The sequence below is a fragment of the Petaurus breviceps genome, unplaced genomic scaffold (genome assembly GCF_028583685.1).
Source record: "Petaurus breviceps papuanus isolate PSGF00001 unplaced genomic scaffold, PetGlider_PUasm1.0 90205, whole genome shotgun sequence".
NCBI lineage: Eukaryota > Metazoa > Chordata > Mammalia > Diprotodontia > Petauridae > Petaurus > Petaurus breviceps.
Genome location: NW_027187196.1, coordinates 1745247 through 1758141, shown reverse-complemented (window position 1 = coordinate 1758141; position 12895 = coordinate 1745247). Strand labels below are relative to the sequence as shown.

At 42.5% G+C, this 12895-nt stretch overlaps 1 protein-coding gene across 1 annotated transcript in view; it reads right to left on the bottom strand.

The window, feature by feature from the left end:
• KLHL4 (kelch like family member 4) overlaps nt 1–12410 on the bottom strand; it is a 165219-nt gene extending 152809 nt beyond the window's left edge. Inside the window, exon 1 of the mRNA XM_069107744.1 lies at nt 11781–12410. Within this exon, the coding sequence (XP_068963845.1) occupies nt 11781–12211 (431 nt within the window). The 5' untranslated portion in view covers nt 12212–12410. The remainder of the gene's footprint in view (nt 1–11780) is intronic.
• Between the last annotated feature and the right edge of the window lie 485 nt (nt 12411–12895).

Genomic DNA, 12895 nt, shown 5'->3' with positions numbered 1-12895 from the left:
TTCTGAATGGCTTATTTAGGCCTTATCTCTGTGGGGAATATTAGGCCAAACTAGAACCAAAATTTCTATCTGCAAACAGGGACTCAACAGTTGAAAGGTTTTGATATTTGCATTTCTGCTCTAGTTCAATAGTTTAGAAAATTTGCTTCTGGTTCATGTTAGTTCATGGGGTGGCTAAAAATATCTAGTTTGTCCCTCAATTAAAAATCATATCTGCATTAAGATTGCAACACAATGCTATACTTCATTCTGCTTTGGGGCATCATGGAAGAGTAGAAAGTGTTGGCTTCGAATCCTGCCTCCGATAATTGCCAGGTGTGTGGTCACTGCCAAGTCCCTGAATTTCTTTGAGTTTCAGTTCTGTCATCTAAAAATGAGGTAGCATTTACCTGCCAGAGTTATTGTGCAGCTCACATGAGATAATGTGTATGAAATGGTGGTCATTTTTTCAAGTGCTATCTAGATGTTAGTAAGGAATATGATCATGATAATTTGGTCCAAGTTCGTCACTGAAAGGAAGCCATAAATTGGGGGTTCCGTTTCCATTTGCCTGACAAAAGATCTTATTTGCATTAGAACATCCCTGTACAGTAGAAACAGCATTTGCCTGAGGACCTGGGTTTAAATACTTCATCTGAGACATGTGTGATCTTGGGCTAGTAGTCTCTTTACTTCTCTGAAACCTCAGTTTCCTTTCTGTAAAATGAGGGGGTTGGACTAGATACCTTCTGAGGTCCCTTCTAGCTCTAAATCAATGATTCATTCTTGGAATACATGGATCTGTCTGATTGGGTTGAATCAGAATGGTAAGTTTTCACAGCAAACAGAAGACTTACAATGATGGCTTCAGCTTACTTTCCCACTCCAAGTAAGACTACAGAGACCCCAGAGGAAAAAGAGAGTTCTTGGTGCAAGGTTTAAGCATAAAGTCTAGTTTTGTCCCCATTTGGATGGACCCAAATTTTGAACTGATTATCATGGATTAGAACACCCACAATACTCACTTAAAAGATGAACTATAGGGGTGGCTAGGTGGCTCGGTGAAGAGAGCACCGACCCTGGAGGCAGGTCGGACCTGAGTTCAAATCTGACCTCAGACACTTAACACTTAATTGCCATGTGACCTTGGGCAAGTCACTTAACCCCAATTGCCCTTCCTTCCACCCTCCAAAAAGCAAAAAAAAAAAAACCACCACCAACAACAACAAAAAATCCAAAACAAAACAAAAAAGATGAACTATAGAAAACTGAGCCATATAAGAGGGAAGAATTTTATTTTATTATATTTTTAGAGGGGGGAAGGCAAGGCAATTGGGGTTAAGTGATTTGCCTAAGGTCACACAGCTAGTAAGTGTGTCACGTGTCTGAGGCTGGATTTGAACTCTGGTCCTCCTGACTCCAGGGTTGGTGCTCTATTCACTGCACCACTTAGCTGTCCCAGAGAGAAGTATTTTAAAAGAAGAATTGTATATGGCTTTAAAAAGCTTTATTATTCATATCATTGTGCCTTTGGAGAATTCTTTTTAAAATAGAATATGGAAACTTTTTGAAACTAATTCTCCCTCCTAATGGCATCTGCTGAATATGGGCAACTAGCATAGAGTCATGCATTCAGAATGTCTTCCTTCATTTCCATGATGGTATCTGGGTCAACAATGATAAGCCGAGATGTAAAAAGCCTTGAATGTGACTATCAAAGATTCTGACTAATGTAGACGTAAATTGTAGCCAATGATCGGGGCAGTTATACAGATCATTGAGATCTAGCCTATTAATTTCATTTCAAGTGTCCAGATATTTGAGCAAAAACATTTCTAGTATTTCTTGCACCGAGTCACCTATATAATTGTTTCAGTGCTCTCTGCCTCATGTGGAGTAGACACAGTAAGTGTGTGGGGTTTGTCAGCTCAAGGCACACTGAAATCAAATTTGGTAACTTCAGCTATGCTTTTTTTGCATTCTACATACATCCATATACCCACATCCTCCAAAATGGAAATCTACAAACTAGAAAACATATGCATTCAAGGTGGTGAACCCCATTCAAAACAAAAGGGCAAAACCAGCCGCTCTTGGCTGTTTCATCTTTTCTTTCCTGTCTCTTCTCTGTTCTGTACCCCCTTGGGGCCAGTAACCACTACCTACCCCTTTTTGCCTTATTTCCTGATATCTAACTCTATCTTTCTCATCTGGATCAACCACTACCTTCACTGCTGAGTATCTGAAATTTTTTTTTCTATGCTTTAAAAAAAATGACTTGACTTACAAAAAGTTTTTTTTTTCAAACATGATTTGCACATTGTAAGGTATGTCAGTCAGTAAACATTTCATGAGCACCTACTGTGTGCCAGGAACTGTGCTAAACACTGAAGATACCAAAAAAAATGCAAGACGGTCCCTTGAGAAGTTGTCAGTTTGGAATTGTGGTGAAGGTAACAGTTCACATTGTATATCACTTTATTGATACAAAACCCTTTACAGAGATGATAAGATTTCATCAGAGCTGCCACTGAAAGTCCTGATGCTGAGGACAGCATTTCCTAGTAGAAAGGGCACTGGGCTGGGGCAGCTAGGTGGCATAGTGAATAGAGCACGGGTCCTGGACTCAGGAGGACCTGAATTCAAATCCAGCCTCAGACACTTAACACAAAAAAACTAGCCGTGTGACCTTGGGCAAGTCATTTAACCCCAATTGCCCTCCAGAAAAGCAAAAAAAAAAAAAAGAAAGGGCACTGAGTTTGAGTCCAAAGACCTGGTTTTTAATCTTAGCTCTGCCATTTAGGAAGTTGTGTGAGCTCTGAGACTAAGTTTCTTCATCTGTAAAATCAAAGCATTGGATGAGGTGATGTGCAGAGTTCCTTTCATCTCCAAAATCTTTTGACTCTATGATTCCTCCCACAGCCTCCACTGTTATAATGATCCTAGAATATTTGCAGTCAGTGGATAGCAATTTAATTCCTTCCTTCTAGTCCTCTTGCTATTCAAAATATTGTGGGTCACAGAAGCACTTCAGCTAGCTTGCAACAAAAATGTGTTTACAAGTAAACTTGGTTTCACTGGACATTTACATGAAAATTAAGTTTACTTTCTCCCATGCCTCACACACATTTATGCTATCGGGAAAGCACTGTCTACACCAGGGATGGGAGACCTGCAGCCTCAAGGCCACATGTGGCCCTCTAGGTCCTCAAGTGTGGCTCTGTGACTGAATCCTTTCATTAAGGGAATTTGTTCTGTGAAGTTTAGATTCAGTCACAGGACCACACTTGAAGACCTAGAGTTTGTTCTGTGAAGTTTGAATTAAATCCAAGTACCAGACTCAGTCAAAGGGCCACACTTGAGGACCTAGAGGGCCATATGTGGCCTCAAGGCCACAGGTTCTCCGCCCCTTGTCTACACCTTAAAAAGAGTGGTATAGAATTATGACTCAATCACTAGAAGCAGCGTGGCATAGTTCACTGAGTTTTGAACTCATGCCCCTCAGAAAACATATGGTTAGTGTGATAGGCCCCAAGGGTTAATGGCTCTTTGAAAGTCAGTAGGAAACCTTACAGCTGATACCAGCCCATTTGTCCCACCAACTGCAGGCAAAACTGTTTAATAATGAATTTTACCTGATTCAGCATATTGTTTGATACTGTAGCTAAAGTAAAACCATGGTGATTAAGTCTCTTTTTTTCATTCCTATACTATAACACTAAGTCCTTTTTCATAATATTAGACTCTTAATTACTTTGTAATTAACAAACACAATCTTCTCAACTAGAGCTGATTCCTGGCGTTATTTCCAAATATGCATTTACCACTATGGCTTAGGTTAGCCATAGGCTTGGCAATCAAGTTGCCTCAGTTGAATTATAAGGGTAGAACAAATGTCCATTTAGGTATCTTCCTTCCAACAGAGAAGTTACTCAATATTTCCCAAAGGATCTCTACATTTCTTTCCTCATTTTCTTCAAGAGAAGCATTAAGGAATTGTGGAAAGACCATTGGTCTTAGGAGTTAGGAATCTCGTCTTGATCCTGCACCCACTTACCATGTGATAATTGTCACATACCTTCACTTTTCTGAGCCTCACTTAATTTACTTGTAAAATGAGGGAAGTGTTTTGGATCAGATCATTTTTACCATTTTTCCTTTTTTCCTAACTGTGATCTTGACAAAAATCAATAAACTCAAACTTTTCCATATACCAAGAACAAAAGAAGATTGCATAGGAAACCATGAATCTGTTATGTACAGCTTGGTTTTTGTCTATAATAAACAACACAGTAGAAGCAATACTAATCTACTTATCTGTGTCTCCTGAACTTCCTTCTATTTTTTTGTGTGGATTTCATTGATGCTCATTTCTTTTGGGGGGTATCATTATTACTTATTAAGCTAATCTTTAGCAAGTTTGAAATGGCCAACACAACGTGTTAAGCCTCTGCATAATCGTAGTGACAATAATAAGGAGGAATTTTTATATCCTTGAAGATTTACAAAGGGCTTTACCAACTGTATTTTGTTTATAAGCCTGTTTAGGTAATTCATCTCCAGTGGTAGGATTTCAAATGGAATGATCTGATGAGAGGGAGGTACATTGGGGCAGAAGGTTCTTCCTTTCTCCCTCAAATGACACACATAGGCAGCTCCCTCCTCTACCTAATGCTTAAGGCCCATCCTGTTAATGGGAAAGAATTTGTCAAAAAGCAGTGAATGCTAAAATAGCCAAATACAGTCAAAAATGAACTAGTTTGGTTTGTAAAATGAATAGCTGGTGTTCTCAATCACTTAGAATAGAGAATGAATTAGAAAACAGTTAAAAGAAAATTTAACCTGGGAATTCAACCAGTGTATGGAATTAAAGGTGAGAGCATCTGATGGATGCCCCATGTGCCTCCCTTAGGAAATCAATTTTGGAGGCTCTTTTGTACAGTTTTGTGTTTCTTTGCTCCAACAAAGCTAGGTATACAATAACAGGGGCTGGGGTGTGACCCTCCTTCCCCTTGTTACCTCTCAGTTGTATGGATTATGGAGTCATCCCAAAGTGGGTTCTGTCTCTTATCACATAGAAGATGAGGGAAAGAATGAAGAAAAATATTTTGTACAAAAAGTACAGTTGGGAAACATTTGGCTGCAAATTATTTCCCCTTCTTCCCTCTCTCTCTCTTTCTCTCTCCATATACATACAGATATATATGTTTATGTATATATATATGTATATGTACACACACACACATGCATGCACACACGTATCTCACCATAAACCCTACAAAACTTCCCCAACTTGAGGCACAGTTCCCTCTGGAATCCTCTACCATGAAGATACGTATATGAAAGTACCCCTTCTACATGCGTGGCCTCATCAGATACCACTGGAGGCAGTTAGCAGGCCAGTTTGATCCCCACTCTTCACTCGACTCTGCTTTGCCAAGATGATGGACTCTTTACATTTGCTCTAAATGAGTGTCACACATAGAACCTCTGGAGTTATTCTTCCAGCTCCAGAGTAGGAGGGACCATTCCCACTGGCAGTTCAAATCCCCAGAGCTCATGTGTTGTTTGTCAGGTCAGAGTCTAGGAGGAGATTGATCTTTCTAATATTATAGGTCATAAGCCCCTGCTGGTGTGCTTTCCCCCTATGATTATCAGTAGATATCAGACAGTCTTAATTAGTTTTTAAAAAGGGTTTTTCCTAAGATGGTACATTAAAAAGAGTTGACACAAAGCATTACTTATCCCAAAGTCTGTGTCACCATCTCCCACCAGGATGCACAGAGTCTGGGAGAAAGGGGTCTCAGGCTTAGAGAGGTCATATAATAATGGGGTAACTTACAGCTCCTGCAGATACTTTGTCTGTAGCCCTGAGTGTGTTCCTCTTAGGCATAAGGGCCTACGTAGTGTAACTTTTCTTCTGGGAACATTGTGGAACCTTGAGTTAGCCTTTACTTATCACATGGGGCCTGTTCTTTGGATGGGATTGCCACATTGTTACAATCTGCTTCTTTCCCAGGGATGATGCTAGGCAAGGACATCAGTGGGGAAAGGGCAAGTCCAAAATCCTTCAAGCCCTTCAAAGCTCGAAAATTCCTCCTCTGATCAGGGTGAGGGTGGATGAGACTGAAGAGATATCCTCCCTCCATGGAAGAAATTGTTTCTTAAGGGTCTAGCTGGAACTCTCTCTTTTTTCTCTGATTTTATCTAGCTTAATGGTGTCATACAGGTTCCACAGTACATGACCAGGTCCCTCAGTCAATCCAAACCCACTTATGGCATGAACATCAGTGTTCGTACCAAGTGATCAATTGAGATGTGTCCTCACCTGAGAAATGATTACTTATTTTAGGTAAGGTGAGGTGAGTAGATTGATTTACTCAATATGCTCCCACTCTTTTTCAAGCATGATAGGCATCAGGCAGAAAGGAACCAGAAAAAATGTATTCAGAGAATATTTGGTGGCTTTTGGTCAGCCTGTTAAACTGGTTATTTGGGAAGCATTGTGTTCTCTGATGATTTTACAAGTAATGGATTGGTTTCTTTTTTTTTTTCCAGAGTAGAAATAGCTCTAGCAAATTCTCTTAGGTTGATTAGTTTATTTTATTCATAATCAAGCCTGAGTGAAATGAATATCTTATGGTGGATATGTTAGTTGCCTTTTCAAATGTAAATAGCCTATTCAGTTCACTCTATTCTAACAGTGGGGTGGTCTTCAATTTTCCAGAGACTTAGAAATGGGAATATAAAATTGTATTGCCCTGGAGAGGAGGTCAGGGTGCAAGAGATATTCTGGATTTCCAAATGTGAAAGTGATAGACTGTATTCTCTCCCTTTTGGAACAATCCTTCCCATGTTCCTTCCTGAATGCAGGTATCTGACAAGCTCTATAAGAAAACAATGACTGCCTCTGGGAGTTCAGCACAGAGTTTGTAAAGGCCTGTGACTGCCATGATTTTTGCCAATGGGTGTTACAGTTATCATCTGATTAGCAGGCATAGAGCAATGATGTGGTGCTTCCCCCAAAGTGCCTTGGGTCCTTTCAGGGATCTCCAGCTAAAATCACACATGGGCCAAGCTATGGGGCCTATCTGTAGGACAAGAGGAATTATTCTCTATGTTCTTCATAAAACTCCCTCCCCCATGCAAAAAAATGTTTGCTGATGAGGACACTTTGGGGGCTAATTTCCTTTGTGGTATTAAGAAAACTCAATCATGAGGTGGCTAGGTGGCGCAGTGAGTAGAGTGCTGGCCCTGGAGTCAGGAGGAACTGAGTTTGGATCTGGCCTCAGATACTTAACACACACAAACAAAAAAAAAAACCTAGCCGTGTGACCTTGGGCCAGTCACTTAAAACCCAATTGCCCTCCAGAAAGCAAAAAAAAAAAAAGAATATTCAATCTTTCTATGGGCAATAATATTACAAATATTTTTCACTGTGTATAGTAAAGCACAACCCTCATCCCCAGGCATAAATATTACCCCAGAAGATTCCACACTGCAAAAAGCATTGTGCTAGGATTGAGAGAATTGAGTGACACATTATTTTAGACTTAGAAGTCTTCTAGCTCAACTCCTTGGCCCAGGGTCCCATGGACTAAAGCTGTAACCTCACGGAGATTCCTACTGAGTAAAGCACTTCCTTCCTTTAGCTCTATCAATTGACATAATCCTCTTCTATAAACAGTTAATGCTCCCAAATGCTCCCCTATAGTTCATTAATTAATCAGTCAACAGATTAATTAGTCAAGAGGCCAGCGTATATTTCTGAATTAGCTGGTTGACCTTGGTGATTAATCAGTGAGTTATAGGGAAGTATTTAGGGTTAATTGCCTATGGAAGAGGATATTTGGCAGAGCTGAGATCTATTTCCTTGGTTAATTCCCAGGAGGTAGTAAATAGCAGCACTGACCCCCATCTGCTTGGACTCCCAACCTCACCATAGAATTCCTTTTCACTGGTAGAGGGGCCTCAGAACAGAAGAACAGCAGTCCTTTTCCTGACCTCACCTGAAGAATGAAAGGACTCTTGGGTCAAGTGGGAACCACAGTTCGTGGTGAACATGGGTAACACTGGTCCAAATAATGACAAATTACAGATGACCCATGTGGCTGGCACTTTTTGTGTAGCTTTACAATCCTCTAATCCAAATGGATTAGGGCCACGGGACCAGGCCACGTCAGTACTATTCCCTACTGATAAGTAGCTCCATGCTCCTTTTTCAGCTGTGTGCCAGGGAAGGCCTTCTGCAGTGTAGACAATCCACAGGTACAATGAACAGGTGATTGGGCCTATTTTCTCATAGCATTAATATTCTGGCATCTACTTGTGACCCTATCACTGTTCATTCATGTGTTTTTGTATACACACACACACAAACATAAATCTATATGGTGTGTTAAAGTTTACAAATATATCCCACATGATAAATTCATAACTGTCTATCCATTGTTATGTGAGAGACAGGCTGTTATTGAATTATTTGTCTTGATCCTTGGAACATCATAGGTCAGTTTTGGAAAGGGAAGGCCACTGCGCAGGGGAGTGATTTAGCATTGGTCAGAGAGAAGCAGAAGTCTGAGATCGAGACAGCTGGAATAGGAGTGAGTCAGTGTCCCTGATGCCAGCATATATGTACACACACCATAGATGTGAAAAATCGCCCCATAGCTGTTTTTAACCAGAGAAGATCCAGACATGTTAAGTACTCAGGGACAGAAAGAAGTTTGATTTTAGATTTATTTTTGGTACCACCATGGTTATTTAAATACCTGTTGATACCTACAGATTTCACTGTAATATGATTCTGCCTCAGTTGTTTTCTTTACTCCTATTTCTGTGATATTCTTCAAATACATTTGTACCCAGTTTTATACCTTTGTCTCGCCCATCTAATATTGGAGAGCATCTCCATGGGACATGAGATTGCTTTATCTGAGGGAATGTGAGGAAGTGTGGCACAGTGAATAAAGTACTGAGCATGGTATTAGGAAGATTTGGGCTCCAATCCTGCCTCCAATACTTATCAACTGTATGACCTGGTAGCAGTCACTTAACCTTTCTCCCCTTCCATTTCCTATCTGTAAAATGAGAGGAATGGATTAAATCACTTCTAAATGTCCCTTCCATCTGTGACTCAATGATCCTACAAGGTCCTTAATTTACCTCTCCCTGGAAGAAGCCCTTGCCATCAAGGCCTAGATTGCTACAGTTTCCTGTATTTATCTCCTTTTTCCAAGACAGTGTTGTTGACTTCCCCCAAAGTGTAGCACAGTTAACAGCATATTACCCTCCAGAAGGAATTCTTCACCTTTTGTGTGGTATGGGTCCCTTTGGCATACTGCTGGGGCCTATAGACCCATTCTAGAGGCAGTGCATAGAGCCCTGGATCTGGAGTCAGGAAAACCTGAGAGAAAATCTGGCCTGACAGTAACTGTGCAACTCTGGGCAAGTCACTTAACCTCTGCCTGCCTGAATTTCCTCAACTGTAAAATGGGGAATGATAGTAAGAGCACCTGTGTCACCGGGTTATTGTGTGGATCAAATGAGATTATATTTGTTCAGCACTTAGCACAGTGCTAAGCACACAGTAAGCTTCCCTTCTCAGAATAGTGGGGTTTTTTTTTGCTTTTTTGTTGGAGGGCAATTGGGGGTAAGTGACTTTCTCAAGGTCCACACGGCTAGTTTTTGTGTTAAGTATCTGAGGCCGGATTTGAACTCAGGTCCTCCTGACTCCAGGGCTGGCTCTATTCACTGCACCACCTAGCTGCCCCCAGAATAGTGTTTTTAAATGCATAAAATAAAAGGCACACGATTATAAAGGAAACCATTATATTGAAAAACAGTTATCAAAAATACATATATATTTTTAAAGTTCATGGACTTCAGGTTAACAACTCCTGCATGTATATTATTTCATTTTCAGAACATGAACCACACTGCACAAAATCAGAAAACACATGTTTAAACCACTCTACTCCTGGGGACCCTTGGCAAACTACCTAGCAGTCTCTTCTAGCACCAAACCAAGTGCTGACAAATAAATTCCAGAATCTTCATAGAATTTTGTCAGGAGGTGACAGTAGGTAAAGCTTAATTTTCCATGCAGTTGTGACAGATGTGCACGCTTATTTGAAAAGAAACATCTCCTTACCAACCTCAGGATTCAGCAGGAATGTTGGGAGTGTCATTTGGAAATAGCATGATGTGCAAGCACTGTCCCATTAGTCTGCCATTTTCCTTAGCTGCACAAAACCAAACGAGCAGATATGATAGTTATTGTGCATGTCCTGTAGGATAGGGACTGGATCTGTGATGAAGAAATTCTCTCTGTCAGTGCAGGTCAGCACCTTCTCTGAAACCTCAAGGCTCAGAGAGTTGCCAAGAGCTCTGAGAGGTCAGGTTACTTGCCCAGGGTCACACAGCTAGTATGTGGCCCCCTGGGACTTGAACCCCGGTCTTTCTGTCTCCAAGGCCAGCTCTCTGTCTGCCTGATTGTGATTACCTCTAGATGTCTTGTACTGGTCTCAAATATTTTTAACTTCATTCATAGATTAGAATCATCTCATAGAAGTCTTTATTTAGCATGTTTCTCAAGGAAGGTTTTTCATTACCATTTCCCCCTTAAGCCCAGAGCTAATTTTTCATGGAGCCATGCCTTTATGTGGCTTTCTCTATGGAGAGTCTGTTTCACATGTAGAGACCACAAACACTGTCAAAGGGTCTAAATTTGTTGGGGGTTGGTGGAAGGCTTTACTTCATGAAGCTCAAGACAGCCCTTCCTCTCTTGGCTTGTATGTACAGTGATGCATATAGGCCCCCCATAGGCAATTTCACAAACAGAACATTACTTACAGTATCGTGGTAGAGCTGTTATATAATTAGGAAATGTCATGAAAAAATCATTTCTTTGTTTAGAGCACTTTTAGGTTTCTGTTGCCAAAATCTTTAGACTGACCTTAAGATGCATTAGAAGAAGAAAAAATAAGCATCTCACATTTTCAAAAAGAAAAAGAAAGCCGGTTGACTCATGTTTAATAGTTGGCGCTGCCAGGCTATAATTTTGTCTACATTAACAGAGTGAGTGAAAGGGTGAAGTTAAAATAAAGGTAAGCAGTCGCACTGGCCTCCCTTCGCCCCTCACTTGGATGTTAAGTTCTGAAAAAGCTGCCCTGCCCTGCTGCCTCCTCTCAGATGGCGCTACCCTAAGGAACATCTCCTCGCCTGCTCTCTGGAGTCGATTTTCTCAAGATCGCAAACTATCTATGCAGGTAATATACCTGGAAATGAACCAGCCTTTGAGAACCTATGCAAAACCTCCCTTTTCAGATGGGAGGCGCACATACTTAATAAGAGGCAGGGGAAAAATGAGCCAATAAAGATCTTTAGAGTAGGAGATCTTTTGTCAAAGTTGCTGTAACTTAAACAGAGTCAAAACATCTGTCCCAGGCAGGCATCACAACAGACATTTGAACGTTAAAGCAAAGGTTTGTTCGCCGAGAATCAACGCACGAATACACGATTCTTAAAAGTGAAATCTCCACAACATTAAAAATGCAGGGGGGGGGGGGGGGGGGGAATCCCTAATGACCCAAAGCATTTTGTATTTATCATAAGGAAAGCAGATTATTCTCAAGTTATGGGTCTACTTTTTCTTGGGGGATGGGGAGATCCCGATTGGCTCTGCATTCAGAGAATCCGCCACCAAATTTCTATTAAAACACCAAATGCCAGCGCTGGGCAGTAAGGCGACCTAGCTTTGGGCTTTCGGGGGGAGGGGGGGTGTCGCCGCTAACTCCTACCTTTCCGAAGAGTCATCTGTGTTTTCTTCAGTAATCATCTGCAAATCCGGGGTGTTTTCCTCTGCCCCTTCTTTGACCAGATTCTCCTCCGGGCTTGCTTTCGGAATGTCCTCATTGGCTCGGAAATGTTCGATCAGGTTCTGCTGATGCCACGTTTGAATGGCTCTCTGATGGGCAGGGGTTGGTCCTGGCACGGGGGCCAGGATGTTCTGGTGGCTCGGACTGTTGGCGCTGCTTTTCTTCAGCCCGTTGCCCCTGTCCCGCGAGTGGCTCTTCAGCCGGGTCTGCCCCGCGGTGCCTCTGTGCTCATATCCTTCCTGCTGCGGGCAGCCTCCGGGCCCGGGGGCGCCTGGCGAAGGGTGACTGAACCACCTCCAGCGGAGCCGCAGGATCTGCTTCACGTCAAACTCTTTCTTGCCCGACACTGACATCTTTGCAGGGGGTGGAGAGGGAGGGAGGGAGGAAGAGCGAAGCCGACTCTCCCTCAGGAGAGGAAATGGAGCCTTTGTTATCTCTCTTTTCTCTGCCTCTTCTGAACAACCTAGGAAAGCCCAAGTGCCTGGAGCAAGCGCCTTCCTTTCCCTCCTTTCCTCCCTCCCTCCCACCTCCCTCTACCCCCCCAGCCCGCCTCTGGTGCTCGGCAGCATCCACTTGGAGCTGAGACCAGGCGCTGCTGCTGCTGCTGCTGCTGCTGCCGCCGCCGCCGCTGCCGCTAAGTGTGTAGGTGGGAACCCATACTGACAGGATGATGAGGTCAGACCTTAAACTAGTAAATCGGCTTAGCACAGGAAAGCAGCCACCAAGACGCACTCCCGCGGGTAGTTTGGCACTCTCGCAGCCCTCCAGGCTGTCCCACCTTGCAAAGAGTCACCAGAGCATTGCTGCACGTGACCCTAAGGGAAGGGAGCAGAAGCCCGGCAACCTGAGATACGGGGGAGTCGGTGAGAACGGTGTGGCCACACTGGCCGGCTGCGGCCACACTTCCCCAGCGGAGCCTGCGACCCATTAATGGCGAGGATTCCCACCAGGAAGATTTATGAATGAGAAGAGAACCTTCTATAAATCTTCGTGTGTGTGTGTGTGTGTGTGTGTGTGTGTGTGTGTGTGTGTGTGTG